Here is a 27,582-nt window from a genome sequence, read left to right as displayed (position 1 = left end):
GTTGGTGAATTTCTTCTTTTTTTAAGTATTTCTGTGGACTAGCCTACTTCAAGTGTGCACATAAATTGAGACCGATCTGTCCAGCGGCTAGTTCCGGACACACATGCAGACCCTCTAATAGACAGCTAACCTCTTGCAGAGCCATGCTATTAAATAACGTCTTTGCAGCCCATTGCTGTGAACGGAAACCAGTCGACAATCATCTCCACATAAGCAACATGTGCTCCACCATTTAGCCCATAGGTTCTCAAAGTGGGGTACAAAGACCCCCAGGGGTTCTTGGGGGGGTACCAGGGGGTCCCCAGCAAAAGTAGTTAATATAGCATCACAATGATTTTAACCACTTCTATTATTTTATACTTTAGCTATAAAAAAGATAGCAGATCTACAAGCTCATAGCACGGCACCGAGTGCCACGCTATGAGCTTGTAGATCTGCTATTTTTTTATCTTGAAAATGGGTGCAAATCTTTGAATATATCTATATCTTTGCTTCTGGGGGTTCCTGGAACAATATTTTTGAGATGGGGTTCCGCGGCCAAATACATAATAATTTTGACATGAAAAAGTCTGAGAACCACTGATCTAGCATATACCCTTTCTCTATGATGATGTAGCGCAGGCGGTCGTTGCTTTGGCGGGACGGGGTGGCCCAGCACATGTTTACTATGAGGATGAGCTGTTCCTCGTCGGCGCCCTCCACAAAGACCCCCACGAAGAGGACGTCCCGCGTGCTGAGCACCACCTCCCCTTCCCGGTACGGCTGGCGGTAGGAGGAGTTCTTATACAGAGCCATCTTGGTGATGAAGTTGCCCTCCTGGGTAGGCAGGGTGAGGTTAATCACACTGGAGGATGGGAGTGGGAGGAGAAAGCAGGGATTAAAGAAAGAAAAATGTTCACTAAATTTGTGTAAATCCAATCTGTCAAGCAGCGTGAAAGGAGCCCCCCCACCCCCACAACAGTGTTCCTTTCCATAAAATTATTAGCACAATATGTAAAATAATTATGTTTTGGTATTATTGTTCTAAACCTGTGTTCCTGCTACATCTACATACATACAATCTGTTGACAAAATCACTGATTGAGGCTTTAAGTTAACCTTCCGAGTTTTATGGAAGATGCTTCTGAACATGTATGTATTCTGTCAGGACAGCAGAGTCACTGCCCATCTTTCGCCGCAGGCTGAAATCCCAGCTCTTCAGGAAACACTACCGTTCCTCTTTGCTTAAAAAACAATCAAACTGGGGGTCCTTGAAATTAAAATGGTTGAGAATCACTACTGGAGCCGTAAAAACCTTTTCAAATGGGGGTCTGCGGGCTAATAAGTGTCAATGTGTGGGTCCTTGACATTAAATAGTTTGAGAAACACTGCCTTACGGAACCCTAATTTCATTTCATTTCATTTATGTCGTGTCACAGAGTATAAATGAAGCCTTTAGAGCGACGTGTCTTCCATCTCACCTGAGCATCGGCCTGACGACCGTCTCCAAGGAGATCATGAGGTCCAGCTCATAGGCGCAGGAGAACTCTATGTTGATGGACTTGTCTCGGGTGATGAGGCTCCCTGTGTTGTTCACGCTCTCTATCCACACCGTGTTCTTGTACATGATGTGCGTCCCGTTCGACTAGGAGAGAAGAAACACGTTGCATCACAATGTGTTGGGAGCTTGAAAAATGTGCCCAAAATAGCAGTGGTGTAAAGTAACTAACTACATTTACTCAAGTACTGTACTTAAGTACAATTTTTAGGTACTTTCACTTTACTCGAGTATTTCCAATTGTCTATACTTTTACTTCAAATAGGGGGCAAATATTGTACTTTTACTCCACTACAATTACTTGAAAACTTTAGTTACTTTGCAGATATAAATTATTACATTATAAAACATACATTAACCACTTTAGCCCTATTTTAAACCTAGGCTATTTGAAAATAGCAGATCTACAAGCTCTCAACACGTCGCGATGTGAGGCGTTGTGAGGCGTTGTGAGCTTGTAGATCTGCTATTTTCAAACATTTTAGTACTTTTACTTTTGGTACTTTATGTACATTTTGATACCAATACTTTTGTACTTTTACTCAAGTCAATTTTGAATTCCGGACTTTTACTTGTAACAGAGTACTTCTACATTGCAGAAACTTAAGTAAAGTACTTTTTCCACCACTGCAAAATAGGGACACCAGGGTTCATGTTGCTAAAACAAAGCCTATCTCTCATGTCAACTATGATTGGTTCTCTACCTGCACTATAGAGCCACAGTGTCCCTTGGAGTTGTTGATTCGAAATGAGATGTAGTCCTCTCCCTCGATGCCGGCACAATGGAAGTCATTGATCCGAACGTCCTCTCTCTCAAAGCCCAGCTGAAAGAGTTTACACTTGGAGATGGACACCTCCATCTGGGAATGCTTGCATATCACCTCCGCCTGGATGATGTCGTCATCACCAACTGAGAGAGGAATACAGTATGACTAACGCTTCATTTATACTGTCGTGTGATGGTGTTGCTCAGTGAAAATAGCAGATCTACAAGCTCGAGCTTCGAGCTTGTAGATCAACAAATTTTGGTGCGCGACACGGTCGTACAACAACAGTATAAATCAACCGGCTTTAGATCCTGATAAACAAATACTCGTTCAGTGTTGCAGGGGTTATTGCGCTGACAATGCGTCACATCAAGCATCGTGTTCAGGTTTCGGTACCCAGCATGCATTATTGCATGGGTGAAATAGCCTCTCTCCCTCCCTCCCTCCCCTCTCCCTCTCTCTCTCACTGATATAGCTCTGGTCTGAAGTTAACGAGTGCATGTCCAGTCCATATATATTGGCATATTTGTCCAAAGACTCTAGAGACAACTTGAAATGTTTTGGATAAGATAATAGCAATTAACTGGCATGTTTTAAATACAACTTCTATCCTATCCTTCTCTCTGTTGCCCCACCATAATCTTTCTGTACATCGTTCTGCATTATTTGTGTGCCTCCTCTGTCTCACATCAACCACTCACCCAAAGAACCGCTGGGGAGCTCCGGACAGCCACCACAGTCCTCCAGTCCGTTCTCCCCTTCACAGGTGACGTTTCTGCAGGTCTCTCCTGCACAGGGGTCATAGATCCATTCTGCTAAAGACAGGTCCACACACAATGTTAGCTGTCACACTAAAGCCATGTAGCTTCTACGTAATGAGAAATGGTATACATAAAAATGCACTGTGTGCAATTTCGTCCCTATGTTTTCAGTTCCATTTACAATTAACCATCTGTGTGTGTAGTTATTCCCAAAACAAACACCATGCCCATATACAGTATGGTGTATTCTGGGACCAGAATTGTGGTCCTTTCTGGCCAAGAATAAAATCCTTCTGCCAGTCTCCCATATGCTATGTCTGTCTCTGCTTTCCTATTGTCTGTCTAAATGCAATATACCTACAAATCGACAGGTGCGTTGGAGAACACCATGAGCCGACTAATATAAATTGGGTTACAGATAACCCGATATGTACCGAATATGGACCCGAAACACGTTTACAATAAATACGTTTATTTGCAAGTGAAGAAGAAGTGTGCAGGAGTCCTTTCCTCTGTCTAAATAAAATACCGAAATTATACCAAGGAGTCAATATCAATTTTCCTTTAATATAGAAGAACTTGTAGATCTTTTTAGAAATGTTTTGAAAATGTTAGAATTTCTTTTGCCTATAATGACATTCCCAAAATATGCACTTCAGGTTGAAAGTGGTTAAAAATACCCAAGCACATACTAAGCAATAACACCTAATTTGCCCTAGATGGAGCCCTACCATACTTAGTCTACTATAATATCTACCTATGTGGCTATCAGTGGTGGAAAAAGTAAAAGTCTGGAATTCACCAAAGTGTTTGAAAATAGCCGATCTACAAGCTCACAACGCGTCGCGATGCGACGCGTTGTGAGCTTGTAGATCGGCTATTTTCAAGTAGCCTAGGTATAAAATAGGGCTATAGTGGTTAATGTATGTTTTATAATGTAATCATTTATATCTGCAAAGTAACTAGTAAACTTTTTCAGTTTTTTTTTTTCAGTTTTCAAATAATTGTAGTGGAGTAAAAGTACAATATTTGCCTCTGAGATGTTGTGGAGTAGAAGTAAAAGTATAGACAATTGGAAATACTCCAGTAAAGTAAAAGTACCTCAAAATTGTACTTAAGTACAGTACTTGAGTAAACGTACTTAGTTACTTTACACCACTGGTGGCTGTATGGCATGACATTGACCAATATAGTATTGTAAATTGCTAGGCCTTCTTTGTGTGGTGTGATTGTCTGGAGACCCTTACAGCAGTTCTCCTGGGTGATCCACCGGGTGGAGAGGACGCCCAGGGAGCGACAGGACTCGGCGTATGCCGCCAGCGAGCCACAGACCTGGGCCTTGCGGTGATTGTAGCAGCCGTCCAGGTAACAGGACTCGTAGAAGGGCCGGGGGTCCAGCAGGCCATGGCAGGGCTGGAAGAAGCCCTTCATCTGGGTCAACTTCTGACAGCCGCCTTCCCCCTGGAGGTCCAGAACGGCTGTGTTGTCACAAGACTGGGCCAGCGCCACATACTGGGTCTCGTCACAGCTATGGGTATAATGAGTATTATATCAAACTGTTAAAATATAGTTAAATACATTTAAGTAATCAAAATTCACCTTCCTATGCCAGCATAATTTAGTATCTATTAGAAGGCATGATGAATTGAATACACAGGACCACAATGGAAATAATAACTGTACCTTTTGCAAACTGTTTTCGTCCGTGTGTGTGTGTGTGCGTGTGTGCGTGCGTGCGTGCGTGTGTGCGTGCGTGCGTGCGTGCGTGCGTGCGTGTGTGTGTGTGTGTGTGTGTGTGTGTGTGCGTGCGTGCGTGCGTGCGTGCGTGCGTGCGTGCGTGCGTGCGTGCGTGCGTGCGTGCGTGCGTGCGTGCGTGTGTATGTCTGTGCACAGCGAATCTCAGACACTGCTGGACTGATCAGTGTCAAACTTTGCATACACACTCATGGCAGCATTATACCAGGCATGCTTTGTGTTTTTGCCTACAACTCTTTAACTGTAGGGCATACAATCAATGTTTCCCCCCCTAGATTCTATGGATCATGACGAAACACCCCATATAGACTACGCCAATTTCAGATTTTGTCCAAAATTCAAAAACTGTGCACATCATCTCTGGAGTCATGTGGCCTCACATTTTGTATATGATTGCCTTCCAAAGTGTGTGGTAGTGGCCTATTTAAAAAAAAAAATCCTAAATCATACACGCAACGTCCAGTCTACCACACATTTAAGTTAAATTTCAATTAAGGGTAAAACAGCCAAACAGAGATCACCCTCGCTGTTATCAACAGGTGACGGCAACTGAGCTGGCTCGGTCGGGTGAGTGACGCCTCAGTACCGCCGACGGCCATGCACACATCGAACATACTACAACCGACTTTTGGTGCTTATCGATGGCCAGGCTGGGGTGTAGAGAGGCCTTAAGAGTTACTTTTTCCTACAACACTCCATATCATCGATATGTCAGAGATCCTGATGGGAGCCACCAGCCATGAGGTTATTGGACCCTATTTTGTTATTTCTTTTTAGCCTTATTTATGGGGTCCTTTTCTTACCAATCCAATAATGAATATTGTTAAATCATTTTCAAAAGTATGTTTTTTCAGTTGAGTGACAGGGCTGTCCGATAAATTTGCCTTGAGGCTCACCTGTTCTGCATTCCATTCGTCTTCCAGCTCTGGGCCAGCTCCAGGGCACTGAGAGCCGGCTTGCCCCTGGAGGTGATGTAATCGTCAGTGGGATCTCCGTTGTAATTCCCGCAGAGGCCACACACCTTGTTCTGAAGCCGCTGGCCCATGGTGATGCTGAGCGTGTTGAAGCGGTTGTAGCGGATAACAATGTCCTGGGGCGTCTCGATGACCAGGAAGCCCTCCGAGGACGACAGACGCGTCAACAGACCCGTGACCATGGGCACCGACACTGCCGTGCCGTTGACCTATAGGGGACATGAGAGGAGGGCGAGAGATGTGCAGACGCGCACGTACATTGGCTGAAATCCATGTACCCATGCATGCTGTGATACATGCAAGCACAAATGCGGAAATGTAAACACACACACACGCACACACGTAATCATGAGCCAAAAATAATCCCTGTATAATTAAGGTACAATACAGTATTCAAATGCTTGTACTTTGAGTTTCCTCAACAGTGTGGATTAATATTATATTATAGTGTACTAGAGGGTCGGGGCGCTGCGCGCCCCTCCCCCCTATCCGCTGCACGGTGCTTTGTGTTTGTTGGTCTCTATAATATATAAAGCCATAATAGGAGATGTTCCCAATGGAGCTATGCCCAAATATGGAGTGTGTTGTCTGACCTCACTTGGGTCTCGTTGGGCGGTGGTCGGCGATGACGCTAAGGAACAACATGGCCGACTGTAATGTTGGGAGTTTGTGTTGGCCGCAATTAATTATGCTGCGAGGGGGCAGATGTGTGCTGAGCAGTATGAAGTGGCCTACAGACTGCGCGTAGTAATTCTGCACGTTGTGGCGTGTCTTGTTAGTGACATTGATATGTTGTTTTTGTGTTTAGTCCCACACAGTGGCAGGTTTTTTTGGGGGGTTTTGGGTTTAGAAATGTATTATAGGATTAAAGCTGCACTATGTAACTTTCCTCTTCTACCCCGGATTTGAACCCAGTTTCCTGCGCAAGTGCTGAAAGTTTTACCATTGAGCTAATACAGCCTGCCTGCCCGTTCAGGGGATAAATTGAATCTTGACCATCAGGTCAAAATTTGTGTCAGATCATGTGTCTTGGTGAGACATGACCTTTGATCTAAATGTCTCAATAGAAGAGCAGGGAGACAAAATACAACCACCCCAATTGTAGGCCTATAAGTTATATTGTATTAACATACTCTACCATGCAGATTGGACACAATTGCATTTTATTCATTAAAACAAAGTTACATAGTGCCGCTGAAGGCTGAAGGCTGCAGCATACACCAACCGAACACAAACTTTGCTCATCAGCAGGTTAATGAGAATTACATGACGTCATTAGAACCTCCAAGATTTTACAACCTGGCTGGTTGGAAAATCTTGGAGGTATGCGAACACTGTCTGTGTGTGATTGATCAGATGATCCTTGCAGTGATCTTTTAAATTAAAAACAATAGCTGTGGCTCAGGCCACTGTGACTGTTGCTAGGCAGACTACTGTGTGGGTGCGGCCTAACTTTCACATTACAGAGCTGAGCATAGCGAGTATAAAATAGTTTTGTCCTCAAGCTTTGTTTGGTTCAGCAAACCCTGCATAATGCCAAAAACGTTTGCCGGCATTTTGAGTATATGCTGCCGCCTTTAGTCATGCCTCTCAAAACATGCCAAATGCCCACAACTCCTTGCTCTCACCTTTACAGTGCTGCCAGTGACGAGTATGTTCTCCTCGTTGAGGTAGAGATAGATGTGGGAGATGGTGGTGAGGTTGGGCGAGCTCCACTTGTCGAAGTTGGCGATAAGCTGGAAGGAGAGGTCGGGCAGCTTGTGACAGTTGGTGGACAGGACAAAGGAACAGGAGGCGGGAAGACGCAGGGACGCCCCGTCGAAGGTCCGGAAGACGCCGCCGCCCGAGGCCACGCAGTGTTGCGAGCGAGGACTGAAGCAGCCCCTCACGCCGAAGCGCAGGCCACACTCCTCATCTGCCTTGCAGCGCCGCGGGTCGCACTGGACTAGGTTGCGGCCGATGCAATGGCAGCGCTTGGTGCAGTCGGTGTCCCAAAACAGCTGCTTCGGCTGATGGGAGGAGAATTGAAGGTTATTTGTTGACAGAATAACAGGGCTTTGAAAGACGTAAAAAAGCTAAATCAATTCTAATCAACTTTGGAAGAAAACAAAATGGTAATGCAAAATAGCAGATACAAGCTCACGAGGCCACGTTGTGAGCTTGTGAGTTTTGAAAACTAGATTTTAAAAACCTTCAAATCCAGCCTGCAGGTTGAACTGATCAGAGAAATGATAACAGAGTTATGGATATTTGTTACTGCTGCAACACTGCTGTAGTGCCCCATATGTATGCAATTTAGGTTTTATGATGGGACTATTGTCATGACAGACCCCTGAACAGTGTTTGGGCCAAGTTTGGTGCAGATTGGAGCAACGGTGCGCCTGTGGCACCCAGGGGCCCCGCCACCACACTAGCCACACCAGGTGTGGCTATTGTGGTGGCGAAACCCTGACCAGTGTTTGTGCCAAGTTTCCTGCGGATCGGAGAAACTGTGCGCCTCGCAAGTCTGCATGTTACGCTTGTGACGTCCACCGTCCACCCACCCTCTAGGCAATTTTCATATAAAAAAGTTTGGAAAACGTAATAATGACATGTTCAAATTAGGGACGGCAGGTTGAAAGAGGTACAAAAATGGGACACATCGACTGCATAATTGCCGATACTGATAGCCGATATATAGGCCAAACCTAACTAACTAACTTTTAACCTCCATCAGCTGCGTAAGTTTGATCCAGAGCACAAATGTACAATGTGTTGCGATTTCATTACAGATCGTGAAGACTGACCTCGTAATACTTGTTGTCGGTGTAGCAGCCACAGTTCTGAATGAGGATGCAGCTCTTGCCATTCATGACATAGCCAAGGTCACACTGGCATCCCTCCACACAATCCACGTTGCAATCCCTCCCTCCGCGGGCGGGGGCGCACTGGGGTGGGCACACCGACATACAGGTAGAGTAGTGGCTGTTGGGTGGACAACTCTGGACTGGACAGCAAGTAAAGTTGACAAAGTTGTAAGCTAATGATCACGTTAACCCTGCACCATGCGTGCTGGTTCTATACTGTACCTGTAGATAATTCACTGGTTTACAACATTATTTTTGTTTATAAACGTGATAGCAAAGTGCATATTTGTTCTTTCAATTGGATTTGCATGCCTGTATTAGGGACGCGAAAATGCTTAGCTAAGTGAAAAAACGAAGGAAATGAGGGATACAAGGATAGGAATATTGAAATTCTTACAGCCATGTTAAGGTGTGATTTGTGGAGATCTCCTAACTCCACCTGAGCTGTATTTGGGTAATGCGATGATAATATAAGGACATGTTCAAGTATCTGACAAAATATAAAGTCATCATACCAACTGATGAGGCAGTATTGTGTTATTCTAAAAACATGTTTGTTTTTTTCATTTCCCAAAAAAAAATTATTTTGGACATAGCTGGTTTCTGCCCTACAGCAGATATATTTTAATATTTAATATTAGCATACAGTATATTAGGCAGGTTTTGCTTTTTATTTATACTGTATACGTAGTAGAGCGACAGGAAACATGTGTTCAGTCGGAATTGAATCGTGGACGCTATGATAATTTGGTCAATGGTCTGGTCAGCTACCAGCACACCACAAATATGATCATATTGATGTATCCCCCATTTCCCTTTATTACAGCAGTGGACCGTGAGTGAATGAACACCAATAGTACCGTAGTTCTGTTCTACATCCTCACATTAGGCTGAGCCCAAACGTGTGCTCACCACAAGGCGTGTCGGTCCGCCAGCCAATAATGGGCACCCCTTGTGTCTGGCAGGTACCGGCATATATCTGCAGCCAGTTGCAGGTGGTGTCCCGTGCGCCCATGTCCAGACAGGTGTCCTGCAGGCAGCTCTGATAGAAGAACGCCGGTGGCACCTTACTGTGGCAGCGTGAAAAAATGCCTCCTCGATCCACGATCAGTCCACACAGCCTCACCGCTTCCGGCTCAACATACACATACAGCCCATCCCCGATGTGAAAGCGTAAGATGGTTGGTTGCTCGTTGAGGGCGTTATCATTGCCCCCGATCATGTTGCCATTGTCGATAGTGGCCCCGTTTCTCTCTCCCAGGCCGCAGCGCGGGCAGGCGTCTCCGCAGCCTACCTGGCAGAAGGTCTCCCTCTCTGCCCAGACCATGCCCCAGTCGGTGGTCGTGAGGGAGGGAGGTGTCAAGGGCATGCCCTGGCAGAGGCCGCAGGAGATATCGGAGAGGTCACGGGTCAAGGTAAGCAATAGCAGCGTGTTCCAGTCGAAGGCCACCTTCAGGCCAAAGTCTGTCTCCAGAATCAGTTGCATGCCCATGGTGGTGATGTTGACTTTCCCGAGAGCCAGCTTCAGGGGGACGTACAGACGCTCCTTATTCACCTATAGGCAGAGAGAGGTTAATGCATACTTTTTATTTTTCTGATTTCTGATTCAATGCAGTATTCGCATTCAACTGCACAGGGGCGGACTGGCCATTTGGCATACCGGCCAATGGAGCCAGTGCACCGGTGGGCCACTGGCACCACAGGCCCACTGTTTTTTGAAAAATATTTCTGCTCCCGTCTTAGGATTATTACGATCATTTCCGGGCCGCCCGGCCCAATTATTAGTTACATTAATGTTTGGGCTGCTTCTCAGCTGTGGCGTAATTTACATAGGGTTGCTTGGTTAACAGTTAAACCCCCCCCCCCCCCCCCCCGGATCGGATTCAAAATGCCAGGGCAGAATTTTGGTCCCAGTCCGGCCCTGCACCTGCATTATATGATTGAAATGTCTCAGAAGAATGTGCAGATGTGTGACTGTGCACGTACATCTGTGTGTGTGTGTGTGTGTGTGTGTGTGTGTGTGTGTGTGTGTGTGTGTGTGTGTGTGTGTGTGTGTGTGTGTGTGTGTGTGTGTGTGTGTGTGTGTGTGTGGTTAATTTATGACCTTAAGTGTGTGTCTGTGTTTTACTTTCATTCATCTGTGTGTCTTATAATGTATAATCTGTCTGTCTGTATGGATAAATAGAGGGGAGGTGTGTGTGTGTGTGTGTGTCCATGTGAATTGGTTGTGTGTGTGTGTGTGCGTGTGTGTGCGTGTGTGTGCGTGTGTGTGTGCGTGTGTGTGTGTGTGTGTGTGTGTGTGTGTGTGTGTGTGTGTGTGTGTGTGTGTGTGTGTGTGTGTGTGTCTTCTGGCTCTCCTCAGATCTTTGAGTCAGTTTGTGAACCCATTCCAAATGTCGCTCAGGGTCAGGGTTTGGTCTGAGCCAAATCCAGCCTGTTAAAAGATGCCCATTGAAATCAGATACGCCTTAAGCCAATCAAAGAGGAATTCACCCTCTGCCTGGTTATTCTATCGGCTTGATTAGAAATAACTCCCCCTCGCACATGCATAAGCGCTGACCTTCACAATTCAGCCAGAGAACTAAGCGCTATTAAGGCACGTGTAACGTCTCATGACAAGCGTAGTCTTGCATGAGGTTTTCTGACTCAGCTTGATCCAGACGTGAAAGTATTCTAAAATCATGACTCACCGTCACAGTGTTCTTGTAGCTCCGCGACACTTCGATCTCATAACCATAGACCTCCAAAACAAAGCCCCTCACCCATATCGCCTGGCCTGTGTCTCTCTCCTCGTTACGGACGGCCAGATTGAACTGAGGGACTGAGGACCCTATGATCGTCCTATGATCCCCATTCTCCTCGTCGTCACATCTGCTAGTGGCCATCCTCAGAGGGCAGGAGCTGTGCAGTTCAAACGGTATGCCATCAATAGGCAGGAAGTGTCCGTAACCGGCCGCCACGCAGAGTGTCTCGGTGCGCGGCTGGCAGATGTAGAGACCCTCTCTCTCCTGGCAGTACTCCTCGGGCGGGCAGGACGCGAGCGAGCAGTAGACGCTGTTGTCGGAACCGTTGCAGTAGCAGCGTTCCTGGCACTCCCAGTCGGTCCAGAACGTTTGGTTGGTAGCCAGGTGCCGCCCGTGGCTAATGCAGCCGCAGTCGCTGCGCGCCACACACAAACCGTCTTTCAGGGCAAAGCCCTCCTCACACTGGCAGCCCTCCTGGCAGGGCAACAGGCACGGTTCCACGGGGTCATCCAGGTTGGTGCAGGTCAGTGGGCAGGCGGTGGTGCACTCATCAAAGTGGCTGTTCTCCGGACAGGGCAGGGCTGCAGTAAAGACGAGAAAATAAAACTGAGACTTAAGAGGGAAATACCAACAGAAGCCAGCATTGTTAATCCTAAATGAGACAACTGTTTCATTTGCTGATGTTTCACTGAAGTTTCATTTAAAATGAAACATAAATGCATCCCATTAGAGTATACGTAATTAAGGAGTGTGTATCTACTCACGGCAGTTGGTGGCAGTCCTCCAGGAAGACAGGCCCACCTCAGCATCCTGGCAGGCAGTGGCGTATGCTTCCAGGGCAGAGCACAGGGCTGAACGGTTGCCCTGCTTCACGCACATGTTATATAGGCAATTCCTGAAGAACGGTGAGGGGTTGACTGCTGTGTGACAATCCAGGAAGGTACTGTTCCCCGGGTCATTGATGATGCCACACAACCAGGGGCTCTGGTACACCCGAAGGTCCGTGCACATGCGATAGAGTTCATCACAGTCGCCGTTGCACGTGAGGTCATCAGCAAGGGATTTCCATCCCTCCATGAACAGCTCGGCGGACTCCGCCTGGCGGCCGTTGGGCAGTCGGAGGTCATCGGTGGCGTTGCCGTTGAAGACACCACACAGGCCGCAGGTGACGTTGGAGTAGATGGTGGAGATGGAGATGTTGAGAAGTCCCTGGCGTGTGTAGCGGACACGAAGCAGATTCTTGACCTCCACCACCGTGGCATTGCCTGGAGCTCTGTAGATCATCATTGTCTCCAGTGGGCTGACATACGGCAACACCACAGCTTCATCATTCAACTACAATGCAAAAAAAGAATTTGGTTTTGATAAATTAGCAACTGGAATCCAGAAGACCCCACAATGTAATGATTTTTCGCCCCAAAACACTGACCTTGACAATGTCAAAAAACCCTCCGATTTGAGCCTCTAGATTAGCCACCCGAACCACAACAGTCCTCTTCCACAAGGGACCCCTGCTCGCTGTCCGCCGGCTCATTTTCACCTCCACGGCTGACCCGTTGACCGGCACTCGTCCGCACAACTTGAGCAGAAAGTAGGAGCTGTCTTCTGTGAAGGGCATGGAGCCGCCATCAAAGTTCGCCGTCACGAGGTTCTGCGTGACGGAACACAGTCCCTCCCTGCGAGGGTAGCAACCCAGCATTCCATCCTCTGCCATGCACACCGATCCACCCTTACAGGAGTCGTTGAAGCAGGATACCTCCCCATTAGACCCACAGACGCAGCGGAGGGTACAATCGTCTCCTTCGCCATTAGCGCCCACCCAGAAAGTGTCATTGCGGGGGTAATAGAGGCCATTATATTCACACCCACAGTGTTCACGCCGTACACAGCGGCTGCCACTCAGGACATAACCTGTGTTACATTGGCATCCCTCGGTGCAAGGGTGGGCACAGTACAGCTGAGAGGTGAGGTCTGAGCAGGAAGCGGGGCAGGCACTCGTGCACACCTCATAGCGGCTGAACTCTGAGCACGGCATGGCTGAGCCAATGAGAGAAATGGAAATGATATGAGATCCCATAACAACAGCCAAACTAGTTTAAGAGTAAATATCAACGGTAGCATTCAAACTGAATCCAACAAAAAAGAGAAATAATCTGTATTATTATTTGTATATAATCCATAATCACGTTGATAACTCACCGCAGAAGGTGCGAGATCTCCAGGGCCGTATGGTGACGCCCAGGGCCTGGCACGCCAGTGCGTAAGCCTGGATGGCCTGGCAGAGTGTCGTGATGTTGTCCCTGTGGCTACACATGTCGTACACACAGCTGTAGACGAAGGCCGTGGGGTCCACCACCGCTCTGCAGTCCCTGAAAGGCCCGTCGGTTTTGTTTATGAGGCCGCAGTAGTCAGGACGAAAGTAAAAGGCCTCTAGGGCAGGTTCACAAACGCTACAGTTTGAGGCACAGCCATCCGTACACCTCCAGTCCGCGTCCTCAACACGCCAACTCCCCCCTAGCTCCACCACGCTCTCCGCCAGCGACCCATCGGGCAGTACGGGGTCATCGGCAGGGTCGTCGTTATAGTTACCACAGAGACCACAGGTGTTGTTGAAGTAAGAACTGGGTAAGGAGATAGATGCATAGTGTTGTCCATCGTATGTCACCAGCAGCCCAAAGTCGGTTTCTAATGCTATGGCAACTCCAGACTGGTACACCCTGATGGCGCCGAGCTGGAGCTGGACTGGCAAGGTTTTAATCAGACCATCCACCTAGCAAGAGAAACAAGTGGGAAATTCAGGAATGCAGTGTTTAGCAAACATGCACATTTAAGAGGATCATGAGGGGGAAACGTTTGAAAGCAGATATGAAAAACGTCCTTCCAAGTAATACGGTTCGGTTGTGAAAAGGACGTGAAAAAAAAGTTTGTTGCCTCCAGAGCTCGCTCCCAATGGCTCTGGTAGAACTATGCCAGTCTGCCTAACATTGCATGGAGGCTGGCGGAAGTTTTACATCAGGTTTTAACATCCTCCTCACAGCAGAATGATAAGATTCATACAAGGCGTGGCTCCCATCGCGGACTTCACGTGGCCAGTCTATGCGGTCAGTCATCTATGGCGTATCTATGACGTGTGACTCCCTATTTGGGCAAGGTTTCACCTGATCTGAGCGCCATTGACTTCCATTATAATATTAAAGATAAATATATATTTTAAAAAAAAAACATAATGTGAGGAAAAATGCATTGAAGTTTGCCTCCTGACAGCGTGCACAAGAGATTTGGTGCTGATCGGTTCAGCGGTTTGCGAGATTAGCCTCAGACAAAACACACACACACACACACACCCACATGCACACCCACACCCACACGCACATGCACATGCACATGCACATGCACATGCACATGCACATGCACATGCACATGCACATGCACACGCACACGCACACGCACACGCACACGCACACGCACACGCACACACAGAATGCTAATGAAGGATTCAGTTTTCTCTACTTCGTTTTGCTTTCAAGCATTTCCCCCTCATCACCGGGAAATACCAGGCGACAGCCTCTGACCTGGACAGCACCCAGGCTGCCCTTGGGCAGCGTGACAGTGTGGCCGTACACTTCCACCGTGACGTCTCGGAGCCAAGACACGGCGGCGACCCCGCGGTTTTCATTCTTGGCCTCCACGCTGAAGAAGGGCAACCCCGCCACCTCGAAGCAGGGCCTCGCCAGCAGGTAGGAGCAGGTGCCCTGGAAGTGGTAGAGGAAGCCGTCGAAGGTGTGGTAGTGAGGGTCGCCAAAGACCACGCAGGTGCTGGTGCGCGTTGGCTGACAGTAGAAGCCCCCCTCCAGCTGTTCACAAGTCTCATGCTGCCCGCACGGCGCCTCCTGGCAGAGCACCTCGTTGTTCATGTCCAGACACCGGCATCGCTGGGAACACTGGTCGCTCAGCCAGAAGACTTCCCCGCGTCTGTAATAACGCCCTGAGAAAGGATGGAAGGAAGACATGTATGTACAGGGCTTTATATATCTACACCGGTGATTCTCAGAAGGTCAAGGACCCCCAGTTTGATATGTATTAGGCAATGGACCCCCATTTCATATGACCTTTTATCTTTGAGAGCCTAATCTACACTGTACACTCATCAGTGTTATTTTAACTCTGATGGAACCAAATGGACCAGTACACTCTTGGAGTTACAGACTCCTCTAGGACACCTGGGACATTAAGAACCACTGATCTGACTCCATAAACACATTCCTGGTTAAATCCTTACTCATGGAATTGTGTTAAATTCTATATTCTATAATGTGCCCTGGCTTTATTGTAGGGGCAGGGTGGTCTGGTGTTTAGAGAGACCATTTTAAAAGTGTGAGGTTACGTCAGTCGTTATGACCCCAGACGACTTCTGTCTTTGGGTACGACACTGAGACTTTACCTGGTCACTCGATATATGTACGTATGACTGTTTGGATGAGTGTGTCAGCTAAATGACTGCTACTGTACGTAACAGTGGCTAGCTCAATATTTTTATATTTACTTGTTAAAGAAAATGCTTTACAAACGAGGCAAATTCATAAAAACTTTTGCCACGTACGAACCCCCACCACCACCCTACCCACCCCACCTTGCCCACATACACACACAATGTACCATTGTAACTGCAGCCATTGGCGGGGTCGATCAGATCAGTGTCTACGCGGAACAACCAACGGCCAGGGAGATTCACGTTTGTTGTCTGTTCAATGTTCACCATGTCATTGGACCGCGATCCGGGCAGGTTGAAGAAGTGTCCGATATCTCCTCCATTGAAACCTGACTGAAAAGGTTGTGAGGGTAACATTAAGGAGAAAACGTTTATCGTTTGCAATTTCCACATTGGTAGAAGACAAATGACAAGCAATGACATGTCAAGTCATGTGATGTACGCTAAGTGGGATGTGACCTCGGGGTGTCATTAGAATACCTGCGCCGTCGTTCCTCCCAAGCCGGTTAAGGGATCTCCTCCGCTGGCAGTCCCTGTGCTCCATGTGATTTCTCCGTAGTTGAACATGGAGAAGAACACCACACCATCTGTGATGAGGACTGACTGGAACGTGTTTACCTTTTGACATGAGAATAAAGATAGCTTCAGCAAAGTATCAACACTCTTTTAGATACGTTAAGCCCCACTGTTCAGCAATTACATCACACGGTAAAAACCTCAGTATTCATTTAACAATGAGTGTAAACTGTAAAACTTTACCCAAATGGACCCGTAATGGTCTACATCTGTACTTTACCGGAGTTGTCTGGCTGCCTCCGTAGAAAGTGACCTGGTGCCATGTTGCAATAAAGAGCCACGTGGCTGTGAAGTTGGGCATGTTCCTGAAGTATCTGCGGATATCTTGCGTAGCTCGCTCTAGCATCTCCGGTTCAGTGCTCTCACGGTAGTACACGTCTCCCCGGATGCCATTGTGCACATCTGCCCATAGTGGCGAAATGAACGACCTGCTGTCGCTCAGAGGGAAGGCCTCCGGTGTGAACTGGCTCACCTGCACGTTGAAGGAGATGACGCCATTGTTGTTGACCTGTGAACAGAAAGAAAGAGAGAGCTGTGCTTTCACCTTTTACTACCGCAAGTAGAGAGGTCAGGGGAAGCTGCTTCCCATCAAAAAGGTAATTATGGATAATGTGATGGGTTGAATCAAGCCTTACAAAGATAGAGCGGTAGGGACTGTTGAAGTAGATGAATGGAATTTGGATGAGGATTTCAGGAGAACTCCCATCATCCATCTTGGGGGTTTCCAGATCCCTGGCGGCAGGTCCATAAGGGTAGAGGACCTCCTCAGTGCTAGCTAAATGAGGGGGAGGTGGCAGTTTTTAAGATAGTAATAGTAGCATCCACTGGGCATACAATGATAAGGAAGTGGCTTGGGAAAGAACATGCTTGTAATTAATTGCCAGTGACATATGGGACATTTCTAATTTACTTACAACTTGCTGTCTGGGTGAAGATGCTGAGGAGGTGCAACAGGATAAGTGTTGCTCGACTGCCTGGCCTGACCATCCTGAAAACAAGGGAGAGGAGAAAAGGAGTTCATGATATGAGTTAGAGTGACCCAAGCTTTTGGGCTAGCCGTGATGTCACTTCCTCGCATTCCAAGTCATACTGCCGCGATCAATCAGAGCAGCTTCGACCATACTGGCTTTATTCGTTTTGCGTCAAAAGGACATATGTGAGTCATCGAGCGGCTTCTCATACGTGCGAGTGTGCTGGACAAAAAGTACAGAGGAGGGTGAGCCATCAAGCCAACGTCACGTAACTTCTTTAAGATCAGGCTCCCAGGTCTCCCCTGAGAAGCGCTGAAAAGGCCCTATTATGCATGCCAGAACAATGTGTCAGGATCACATTCGCCTTACGATCCCATGTGAGTGGACACAGTGGTCTAGGGGCCTCTCTGTGCCACGGTTCCCGGCAGCCTACCCAGCTGACCCACACGACTCCAGCGTCTCTGTGTCTGAGGACGGGAGCTGCTTAGGACCTAATTACCACTTCAGTTTGGGAGCCATCCATGCCTTGTTGGCTAAAGGAAGAGGAGCATAAACACAAGGGCACTAATGGCTTTAAGTGAGTAGGTTTGAATTGCCGAGGTCTTTGCGGTGGCCCTTTGGACCGTTCTGTGCCTAGCCCGGCAGACATTCCTTTGCCAAACCGCCGCATACGGCCAAGTTGGCGGGTTGACGGTCACCGTAATAGCGTTCGGAGCTTGCCGTGTTTAATCGAACGGAACGAAATGTCAGCGGTGACAGAAAAGTGGGACATGAATCAAAACGTTTCAACTTTCCAGTTTAACACACTTGACGTGTCACATGTCAACTTGACCTTTTACAGTTAAGCGCCTGTGACAGTTGAGTGCTTTGGTGTAATTACAGCACTCAGGGTCAACCTATTTAGCGCTTTGAAAAGTTTCATTCTAAAACTCAGGCCTGAACCACTTGATGACTCATCATGGGATGCTATTGAAGTTTCAAAAGACTTGTTTACAAAATATTAATCATTATTATTATCATTTAATGTAAAGGTTTAATAATTGCAAAATGCATATGAATATGCTTTGAAATGAACAATTCTATGAAATTCCTATACAAATAGCCTAAAGAAAGAGCGCGATAAGGATCCAGTCAGATCAGAAGCTTGATGTGAAACATTATAGCACTGTTGATACAAGGTAAATTGGAATCTCCTCTCTCAAATGTCCATGTCTTCTGTGCGGCGTGTGAATAGCATTCAGTGTGATGGTAAATTGTGCTCAGGTGTGCCAGGGTTAGTGGACCCTGGTGAAAGAGGAGCGTTGTATTGTCATCGCGCTGTCATCCTACTATAGCAACAGAGAGATTGCCACAATTGCTATCTTGACTTCTGCAGCGCCCCGTCCCCGTCCCCGCCCACCCCCACATCTTATCGGACAGACATGTACTCTATGCATTGTCAACATGGCAATTTAGATAAATCTCATGGGGCTTCATGCAAAAAGCTGAACAAGCACCCTGAACACTTTTTTCCCTCTGGGGACACCCTCCGGGACATACATAGATCAAGAGGGCATGTGGCCTCAGCCCAAGCATAATCCATTCACTGCAGCATCCACTGTCAATTCAACAATGTAAATACCAATCACGCTTGACTTGGGACATGGAAATGAATCTTAACATTCCAAACACATCTATTGTATTCAGCATATATATGTTTAGATACCATTAGCAAACTGTAATCTCTGTAGCTTTATAGATTATAGAATACATCACTGAAAATCTATCTGATTATTGCACTAATCACTGTTCTAGTAGAGTGACAAAAGAACAGATACAGCAAAGACAAACTGAAAGTATCTGCACCCACAGATTTACCAGTAAAATTTACGTTGTCCAATTTTATGTCTATGAAAATTTTACCTAAATATTTTGATTACACTCAATAACATCTCCCCTGTGTTCATGCATTGATTCCAAAGAAAGACAGTAATAGTGGGAGAAATATCTATTCTATGTCGGCAGTGACAGTTCACTAGTGATGGAGATGGAGAGATGTTGCACTCACCTGCCTTCAGAAGATGGACATCTAGCACCTCACCACTCTCACCAGGCTGCCTCCACAGAGCAGTGTTCCATCCAGAACCATCCACTGGCGGTGGGGGCAGAGAGAAAGCAGAGGGTGGGTGGGTGGATGGGGGCGGCAGTCACTGAACTGATGGGAGGAGAAGGGGGTGGGGGACTGGTTGTCCAGAGACTGAGGACGACGGAGAACTTCTCGTCCCAAATCCTTGGAGCGATCGCCAGCGATAACAGAGGTCCACAGGGCAGCCAAAGCCTGGCCGCACAGGCGCGTGACCGCTTATGAAATAAAGGGGACCGAAGTGGTTCAGTTAACAAAAAGAGAGAAAATAAAGACAAAACGAGGGGGTGAAGCGCCTCGGCCGAAGCTCTGGAGCGAACCTGCCTTAAGAAACAGGTGCAAACTTTACCAGGGATAGTGTTCAAGTTAATCTGAGATCAGTGTTTGGAGAAGGGGAAGTACTGTAGGTAGAGGAGTAGAAGGGATGGGAGGGGAGGGAGATTTTGAGAGTATGACTGTGTGAGGGGAGGGGGGGGGGGGGGGGGGGGCTGGGAGTGGAAACAGAGGAATGTAAGAAGAATATGTAAGAAGCAGAAGGAACAAGAGAAAGATCCTGGAAGCTGAGGGAGAGAAAACACCAAAGTCATGGATGATATCAAAATAAGACCTGTTTTCATTTCATGCATCGGAAGCACAATGTTGTGGACAAAGAGCATTTCAGATATACAAATGTCAACCGTTTGGAATAGGCCGTTTGATTGTGCTGTGATAGAGTCTTTCCCGAGTACAGCCTTAAACACTCACCGAAGCACCTGACCAATCTAAAGTAGTACAGTCTCACTCTGGGGCATTTATGGACAAAAAAAACAGTGACACACACACACACTAAAACCACCTGCTTTTCAAGCGCAGAGGTAGGTAGGGTTACGGAATTAACATGAGTCACTTAGGTCACAACTGAACACTTTCTCTTTTTTTTAATTAGGAACAGCCTCATTTACAAGGACATACAAGAAACTTCATTTCCATAGATTGTGGTGTGATACCCAGGGCAAATCTCAGGTGATTCCAGGCTGATATGGGTCTGGGAAGGAGATGGGAGTCAGTTGGGTCTTTGTTCCAGGGGGACAGTGGACGTAACTGGAGAGGAGGGGAAGGGCAAGACGTGTGAAAGGCTACTGGACGGAGGGCAGACCCCGGGCTCCCATTAACGAGTGCAGAGGCTCTCTGTGGAGGGTTCTTTTATACCACCCATGTCTTGTTGTGTAAATGCACACATACCTTTAACCAACTTGTGAAAGAGAGCAAAACACAAAAGAGGTGGACCCGAAAAAAACGAAACAACAGTCACATAGGACGTACCTGGCCAAGGGTCGTCCTGCACAACAGATGGTGTGTTTCGGGAAATATATAGGATAAAGAAGTGGGAAAGATGCATTACTGCGTTTCCTCAGTTGAACCCCTCCTCCCTCATCCACACTCTCAGACAATTCATTGGGTGATGAGAACACGATACGGAAGATAGCAGTCCATCTCTCTCTTCTCTCTCTCTCTCTCTCTCTCTCTCTCTCTCTCTCTCTCTCTCTCTCTCTCTCTCTCTCTCTCTCTCTCTCTCTCTCTCTCTCTCTCTCTCTCTCTCTCTCTCTCACACACACACACACACACACACTCTCTCTCTTTCTCATCCATTGGGCTCACTCACTAGGAATGAGGACAGTAATTTGAGAGAGTACGGTTTTCCAACTTTAAACGGTCTCACTTTTCCATGCCTTAAAAAGGGCTGAAACCACACAGTATGCACTATGACTTACAGTCACTCCATGTATTAATTTTAATTGACCTTTTACTATTTGTTGTGTTAAGAATTATGTAAATGGGTACTTTACATTGATTCTTTCTAGCCGAGGCTTATTTGCGACCCCTGTCCCTGGTTGCTTGGGTCTCACACCTGTTCACTACCACGAAGTCTGGGGGTTTGAATCCACTGCGTCTATATTATGAATACAATTGCCCGTGATTTGGGGGGGAGGGGGGCTGGCAGGGAGGGCGATCTTTGTCGCTGTGCTAGGGGCTCCTACGGGCTAGGGCGGTGCCTGTCAGTGAGGGGTGTTGAACAGGAGTAAGATGGAGGCGCAGTGTACATGTCATGTGCCAGTGTACATGACACTAATGCTATTTCCGGTGAGTTAACTGTATACTATATAGTCCATGCACACAGTAACACCAAAATAAAACACACCCACATTTAATGCTATTACCTTCAACTGTGTTTACCAATCATAATATCTGCTTTGCACAAAGTCTTATTTCAAACTGTTGGCATTTCTGAGTATTTTCATTAAAAGGAGTCAGCAGGCAATGCAGATTATGAACCAGGGAACCATGATGCATACAAATAACAGAAATTGGCATTCAAATTATATAGGGTACACATAGCAAAGCAAAATATGACAGACGCAGTATACTATTGTAAAGAATCCACTTATTCCTTTTATTTGACTAAATCTGCATAGGAATTTATGCATATCCCCCAAAGGGGAAAATTAAATAAATAATAACAATAAATAACTAAATGAAAAACATGTCTGACACGACTGATGTTTTCACTCTATATAGCAACGCCAGCATTAACGGCTTCAGCTGCACTGGAGGCGCTGTGTGGGAACAGGGGTTCAGGGTATCCAGCCTCGTAGGTTCTGGAGAATCCATCAAGCCTGACCTTGACAAAGAAGAATCTGGACTGGTTTCCAGGTGAGCTCAGTTCGGCAGTCACCTAATCCCCGGAGCGGCCACTCTTAATTCAACCTCTCAAACCTTCCCCTCTGTGCCCATGCAGTTGGCCTTGCCCTGCCCTCCTCTCCTCCTTTTCTTGCTCACATTGTGAAAATCTCCTCCAGGTAACCCAAACCACATTAGACCCCAATGACTTCCTTCACCCCAGCACACAAAAGAACCCGTTCAGGCTTCCCTGCCCTCGGTCCCACTTCATAATGCAATGGGGCAGATCAGTATACCTGCTACTCAGACGGGGTCGTGCGGATGCGGGGGAGGCGTTAGCGAATGACACCCAGTCTAGCCACCCACCGCACCACTCCACCCTCCACAGCATGTTCATCTCCCAACCTCACTCTACACTTTGCATAAGTAAGTGGTCATCTTCAAGCTCAGTGTCGCCAATTACAGTCTTAGCAGTTTTACATCAAAGATGCTGCAATGATCGGTCATTTGTGGCATACACTGGACCCAGGTGGAGGTTGCACTGACTGTAGTAAATTACTCTTTGGAACAAGGCACCAGAAATGCGAGAAGCGTGTATGGACATTGTGGTTTTCAATGTCCATACGGACATGTGGTCCATGTGGTTTTCATCATAGTGTTGCGGTAAAAGCGTCTATCGCATACTATTGTTCTGCATCAAATGGTTAGTTGGAGCAGCAGTGGTTTGTGGAGTACTTTCAGTAATGTGTCCACTTGAAGCCACTTTGCTGGCTCCCAGACAGCATTAATCAACAGGTGACCCTCCAGATCTTAAAGATGCAGTGCCATGATTTTGATACTTTTTCTGTTTTTCATTTGTCTTAAAGATCACCTGAAGCGGTTAAAATGTGTGTCAGTTGTCTTGCTTGTCTATGTTTTCTTTCCCATTGTAAGCCACAAGCTTCTCTGGCAAATGGGTGAATAGCAATAGTACCTCCCCTCACATTGAGCGTCATTCACAAAACTATTCTTCAATGTTTACTATGTTTAGTGTATTAAGTAAAGACCAACATTGGATTCATGAAATATGTGAAGAGCCTTGATTTATACATACACAGGTGTAAAATGATGAATCCGTTCCCACTCCTTGGTAAATTCTGATTCAGATCTACAAGCTGACAGCACTTAGCTTCTGAGGCATTGTCACCTTGTATATGTGGTGTTTTGGGCTTTAAATAAGATAAAAATCACACCCTGTGTGAAGGTAGCGGCGCCTTTGAATACATTATGTCATCGATATGTGTTTATAATGTGTTTATAGCCATGTGTCATGTGAAGCTTGACCAATCACTTTGTTGACGGGTCTGACCAATCAGAGCGTCGACGACAGATAAAGTTAAATTGAGGATCTAACTTTAAATAACTTACCTAGAAGGAGACTTTAGCCAAATAAAAATATATACAAAAAAAAACATGAGGAAATAAAAAATAAACCTTGACATCATAGTGATGTCATGAATAGTCCCCTTGCCTGACAAATCACAACCTTGACGGGCCTGACCAATCAGAACCTTGACGGGCCTGACCAATCAGAACCTTGACGGGCCTGACCAATCAGAACCTTAACGGACTCTTGGATTCTCGATCGTCTCTATCAAACCATTCTGTCATAACGGATGACTGGGTCCCGAACTCAGACTTTCTATACATTCACCCTTCATCTGTTCTTGTATCTTTCTCTTTCTATTCGTCATATTAACTTTAAATAACTTACCTAGACGGAGACTTTAGCCAAATGAATAATAAGATGAAGTCATTGTCATCGTTTATATAGACATCGAATTCTATATTCATGACATCATAGTGATGTCATGAATAGTGACCAATCACAACTTTGGCGCACCTGACCAATCAGAACGTTGACGCACCTGACCAATCAGAACGTTGACGCACCTGACCAATCAGAACGTTGGCGCACCTGACCAATCAGAACGTTGACGCAAAAGCCAGGCATAGAGGGCTAATATCCGCTCTATACCTAAAGGTATAGAGCGGCTAGCGCCGCTAAAAATAAGATCAAAATCTGGTTTTAACCAGATACGTATCAGGTTATAACGTGATACGTATCTCCTGACATGGCAGCAATACGCTTCTGTGGTAATGAGCTGTTGATTGTATCCACAGAAATATTGTTTTTTTAACACTTAAATGTACAGGGAAATTTGGATAGTATAGCAATAATACACAATGATCATTATTTAGGAGGAAATTGGCTTGTGACACTAACTTTAAGAAGCAAAGAACAGTTAAAAGGACCATACTGGCCATATGATAACATTCCCATTAATGGTAGTATTATTAGATGTCAAAGTTGTTTACATTTTCCTCAAAGTTATTAAAAACCATATCAAACTTATAATTGGGTTAATGTTGGTTAAATGTTGCACAGTCCTGGACATTTAAATGTTGTTCATAAATCTATATTTTCAAATCAATCCATGCATTAAAATGCATGAATACGATGATAATAACTTAACTTTGATAAACAATAACCAGGTAATAAAGTTCACTGTGTTGAACTGCCTATCTCAAGCACATTTCAAGTCTCTGCAGGTTGATTTTAACACAGCACTGAAATGAACAGAATCCAATTGGCTTCCTCAAAAATCAAACAAACCACAGTATGCTTTGGAAAATGGTCGGACTCTGCAGTAATGGTAAGTTTATTGAGTTGTGGTCAATAGGCTAAACATGCCAGACCATCTGTATGGTCCTTTAAGCAATCCCAATCCTAAGCAATTTGTCTCATTTTAGAGAAACGCTTTATGTTGCCTAACTCAGAACCGTTCCAATACACAGGGATCCAAGCCAACACGGACTGTTAAAAGTTTAAAGCTGTGACAATTTCCGACACCTGTACTAGAGGTTTTATGATGATTGGACATAAGCTTATTAATTTACTGCCAAATCTGTGTCTTTCCCCCCTACAGTTCAATTCCAATTTAGGGACACACTTCCACAGCTTAATCAACCTAGTCTGGGGATGTTTGGACAAGCTACCACATTTTCATCATGCTCATGCAGGTGTTTGGAACTGATGGCAGAACTGATGGGGCGATTTGAAAATATTGAATAATTGTACACACATGAGTTCAACATATCCTGTAATTTTTGTAATGATTTACTTAGATCGTTTTGCGATTGTAGCGACCCTTGGCGGTCAATTTGAAGGAAACCTTCAAGGTATTTTCACATGTTGCAAGTTTTGCCCAACAGTTGTTGACTTTGGTCTATTTAAGTGCTGAGCCACACCCCTTTGAAATTCATTGGTTCATGTCTTCAAAACTAAATAAGATATCAAGCAGAAAAACACAAAAACTATTCTAGCCCTTCAGGCTTCAGCTCCCGTCTGTTTTGTCATGGACAGAATATGTACCAGGCCAATTAGCCAGACAAATTATATATTTCTATATAGGTTAGCCTCAGCCTACAATACAAGTTCCCTCCTATATAGCTGAAGTGAGGTAATGGGCCCGGGGGCCTTCTTGAGTCTTAACCGTCCCTGAGTTTTGTCACAGAGTGCTTCACAGATCAACACAAAACAGTATACAATAGGAAACAGCACAGATGCATCCATCCCAAATTAAAATAAGGCTTGTGTAAGCATGAATGTGAGCATGTGCTTACCTGTGCGCACACGCACGCACGCACGCACGCACACACGCACGCACGCACACACACACACACACACACACACACACACACACACACACACACACACACACACACACACAAGCACACAAGCAGATATGAGTGGATGGTGGCAAGGCTAGGTTAGTCTGCAGTCACAAGAGTAAATTACACTCAGGGAAGGACATTAAGTAAAAAGAACAGCTGCTATGTTGGAGTAAAAGCAAACTATTTTATTATATAAACGAGTCCTGATTCTGTACTTGAAAACGGACAGAGTGTGATACACTGACAAAAGCGTGACATTCACTTTCAACACCGAGCCAATTAACCACGTAAGCCCTATTTTATAGAAGGGTTTCTTGTTTACAAACATGACTGGATTTTTATTTGCATTCAGGGGGCAAAACCACTTTGAAACACAAAGCGTATTAGACTAATCAGCTGTGATTGATTAGTCAGCTAGATGCATGATCACATGACCTCAAGTACAAGTCCCTCTCAAACTAGAAAGGTGTTCCAGATGTGCTGTAAAGCAGTGGTGCTCAAAGTGGGGTCTGGGGACCACCAGGGGTCTCATGCTATATATGAGATAATATAGCATCAATATCAGTTGAATCACTATTTTATACTTTGGGTATTTTGAAAATAGCAGATCTACAAGCTCACAAAATTTGGAATACTTTGACAAATTTTAACAACACAAATCTTGTGGTTCCTGGCACAAAATATTTTCAGATGAGGATCCGCGGCCAAATACATTAAAGGGTCCATGACATGAAGATGATGATGTTTGAGAACCACTGTTGTAAACCACTGTAAAGCGTGCTGCGTTGTGCTAGCCTGGTTCCAGATGAATCTGCCATTGCAAAAAAAAAATTGCCCTTGGCAGATTAGGTCTGGCCCCTCTCAATAGAGATTGTATTTCTCTCCCTCCGAAGTTGTGAGGGACCAATCAGGGCCCTGTATGCAAATATGGGGCGGGTTTATCACCAGAGGCATTTTTTGAATTTGCCCCTCGGAAATGCAGGTTCCACACAGAGATTCCAGACTAATATCTATGCAGTGACATTAGTCTGGCCATGCCAGGCTAGCGTTGTGCCCCATAGTCACTATTACGTCAGTGACTTGTCACGCAAAAATAGCAGAAAGCTGATCTCACAACTCGTCGTGATGTGATGCGTTATGAGCTTGCAGATCTGCTATTTTTGAAGGTTTTCACCTATGACTTGCTCAAAATAGGGAAGACAAATTGAAAAGTCGTTAACCCTCAACAAAGAAAAACTCAAATCAAAAGCAGACTTTGCCACAGCTGGAAACACACTGTTCCATGCAGTAACTCCACAACAGTCTACTTCAACTTTTCAACCGGCATGCACACTGCACCTAAACACACACACACACACAGACTCCACCACCAAGGCAGGTAAGTGAGTGTCGACTCCATATAGATGAAATCTTTCAAGTCAGTCAGTTAGGTGTCGCCCAGGCTGCACCTGAACTTGTGTCACCTTGAACCCAAGTCCATGCTCTCCCATCTAAGACGCGAGGAGCACCTCTGTAGTCTAGCTTGAACCCCTAATGGCTGCTGCCTAGGCTCCACAAAACACCTTAAACCTCGAGAAGGGGGTCTGCAGCTGATGGTGGCGATGTGTATGTGGGTGGGGAGATATAGATACCCTGCTCAGGATTAGAGCCATGCTGCTGGGAATT

At 46.0% G+C, this 27,582-nt stretch overlaps 1 protein-coding gene across 1 annotated transcript in view; it reads right to left on the bottom strand.

The window, feature by feature from the left end:
* Nucleotides 1-27,582, bottom strand: part of tecta (tectorin alpha) — a gene marked incomplete at its 3' end in the record, with an annotated part of 54,850 nt that overhangs the window by 2,165 nt on the left and 25,103 nt on the right. Inside the window, exons 12-31 of the mRNA XM_084074172.1 lie at nucleotides 19,496-19,737; nucleotides 17,364-17,437; nucleotides 17,085-17,224; nucleotides 16,670-16,957; nucleotides 16,354-16,491; nucleotides 16,041-16,206; nucleotides 14,957-15,369; nucleotides 13,584-14,154; nucleotides 12,814-13,421; nucleotides 12,149-12,719; nucleotides 11,331-11,965; nucleotides 9,553-10,195; nucleotides 8,581-8,780; nucleotides 7,423-7,803; nucleotides 5,717-6,003; nucleotides 4,313-4,593; nucleotides 3,006-3,119; nucleotides 2,242-2,447; nucleotides 1,461-1,624; nucleotides 596-844 (exon numbers count right to left, since the gene is read on the bottom strand). Of these exons, the coding sequence (XP_083930298.1) occupies nucleotides 596-844; nucleotides 1,461-1,624; nucleotides 2,242-2,447; nucleotides 3,006-3,119; nucleotides 4,313-4,593; nucleotides 5,717-6,003; nucleotides 7,423-7,803; nucleotides 8,581-8,780; nucleotides 9,553-10,195; nucleotides 11,331-11,965; nucleotides 12,149-12,719; nucleotides 12,814-13,421; nucleotides 13,584-14,154; nucleotides 14,957-15,369; nucleotides 16,041-16,206; nucleotides 16,354-16,491; nucleotides 16,670-16,957; nucleotides 17,085-17,224; nucleotides 17,364-17,437; nucleotides 19,496-19,737 (6,371 nt within the window). The remainder of the gene's footprint in view (nucleotides 1-595; nucleotides 845-1,460; nucleotides 1,625-2,241; nucleotides 2,448-3,005; nucleotides 3,120-4,312; nucleotides 4,594-5,716; nucleotides 6,004-7,422; nucleotides 7,804-8,580; nucleotides 8,781-9,552; nucleotides 10,196-11,330; nucleotides 11,966-12,148; nucleotides 12,720-12,813; nucleotides 13,422-13,583; nucleotides 14,155-14,956; nucleotides 15,370-16,040; nucleotides 16,207-16,353; nucleotides 16,492-16,669; nucleotides 16,958-17,084; nucleotides 17,225-17,363; nucleotides 17,438-19,495; nucleotides 19,738-27,582) is intronic.

Source organism: Gymnoscopelus microlampas, assembly GCF_963454915.1.
Source record: "Gymnoscopelus microlampas genome assembly, chromosome: 12".
In the NCBI taxonomy this organism is placed as follows: domain Eukaryota; kingdom Metazoa; phylum Chordata; class Actinopteri; order Myctophiformes; family Myctophidae; genus Gymnoscopelus; species Gymnoscopelus microlampas.
Note: the sequence above shows the minus strand (reverse complement) of the source record. Positions and strands in the feature narration are given on the sequence as shown.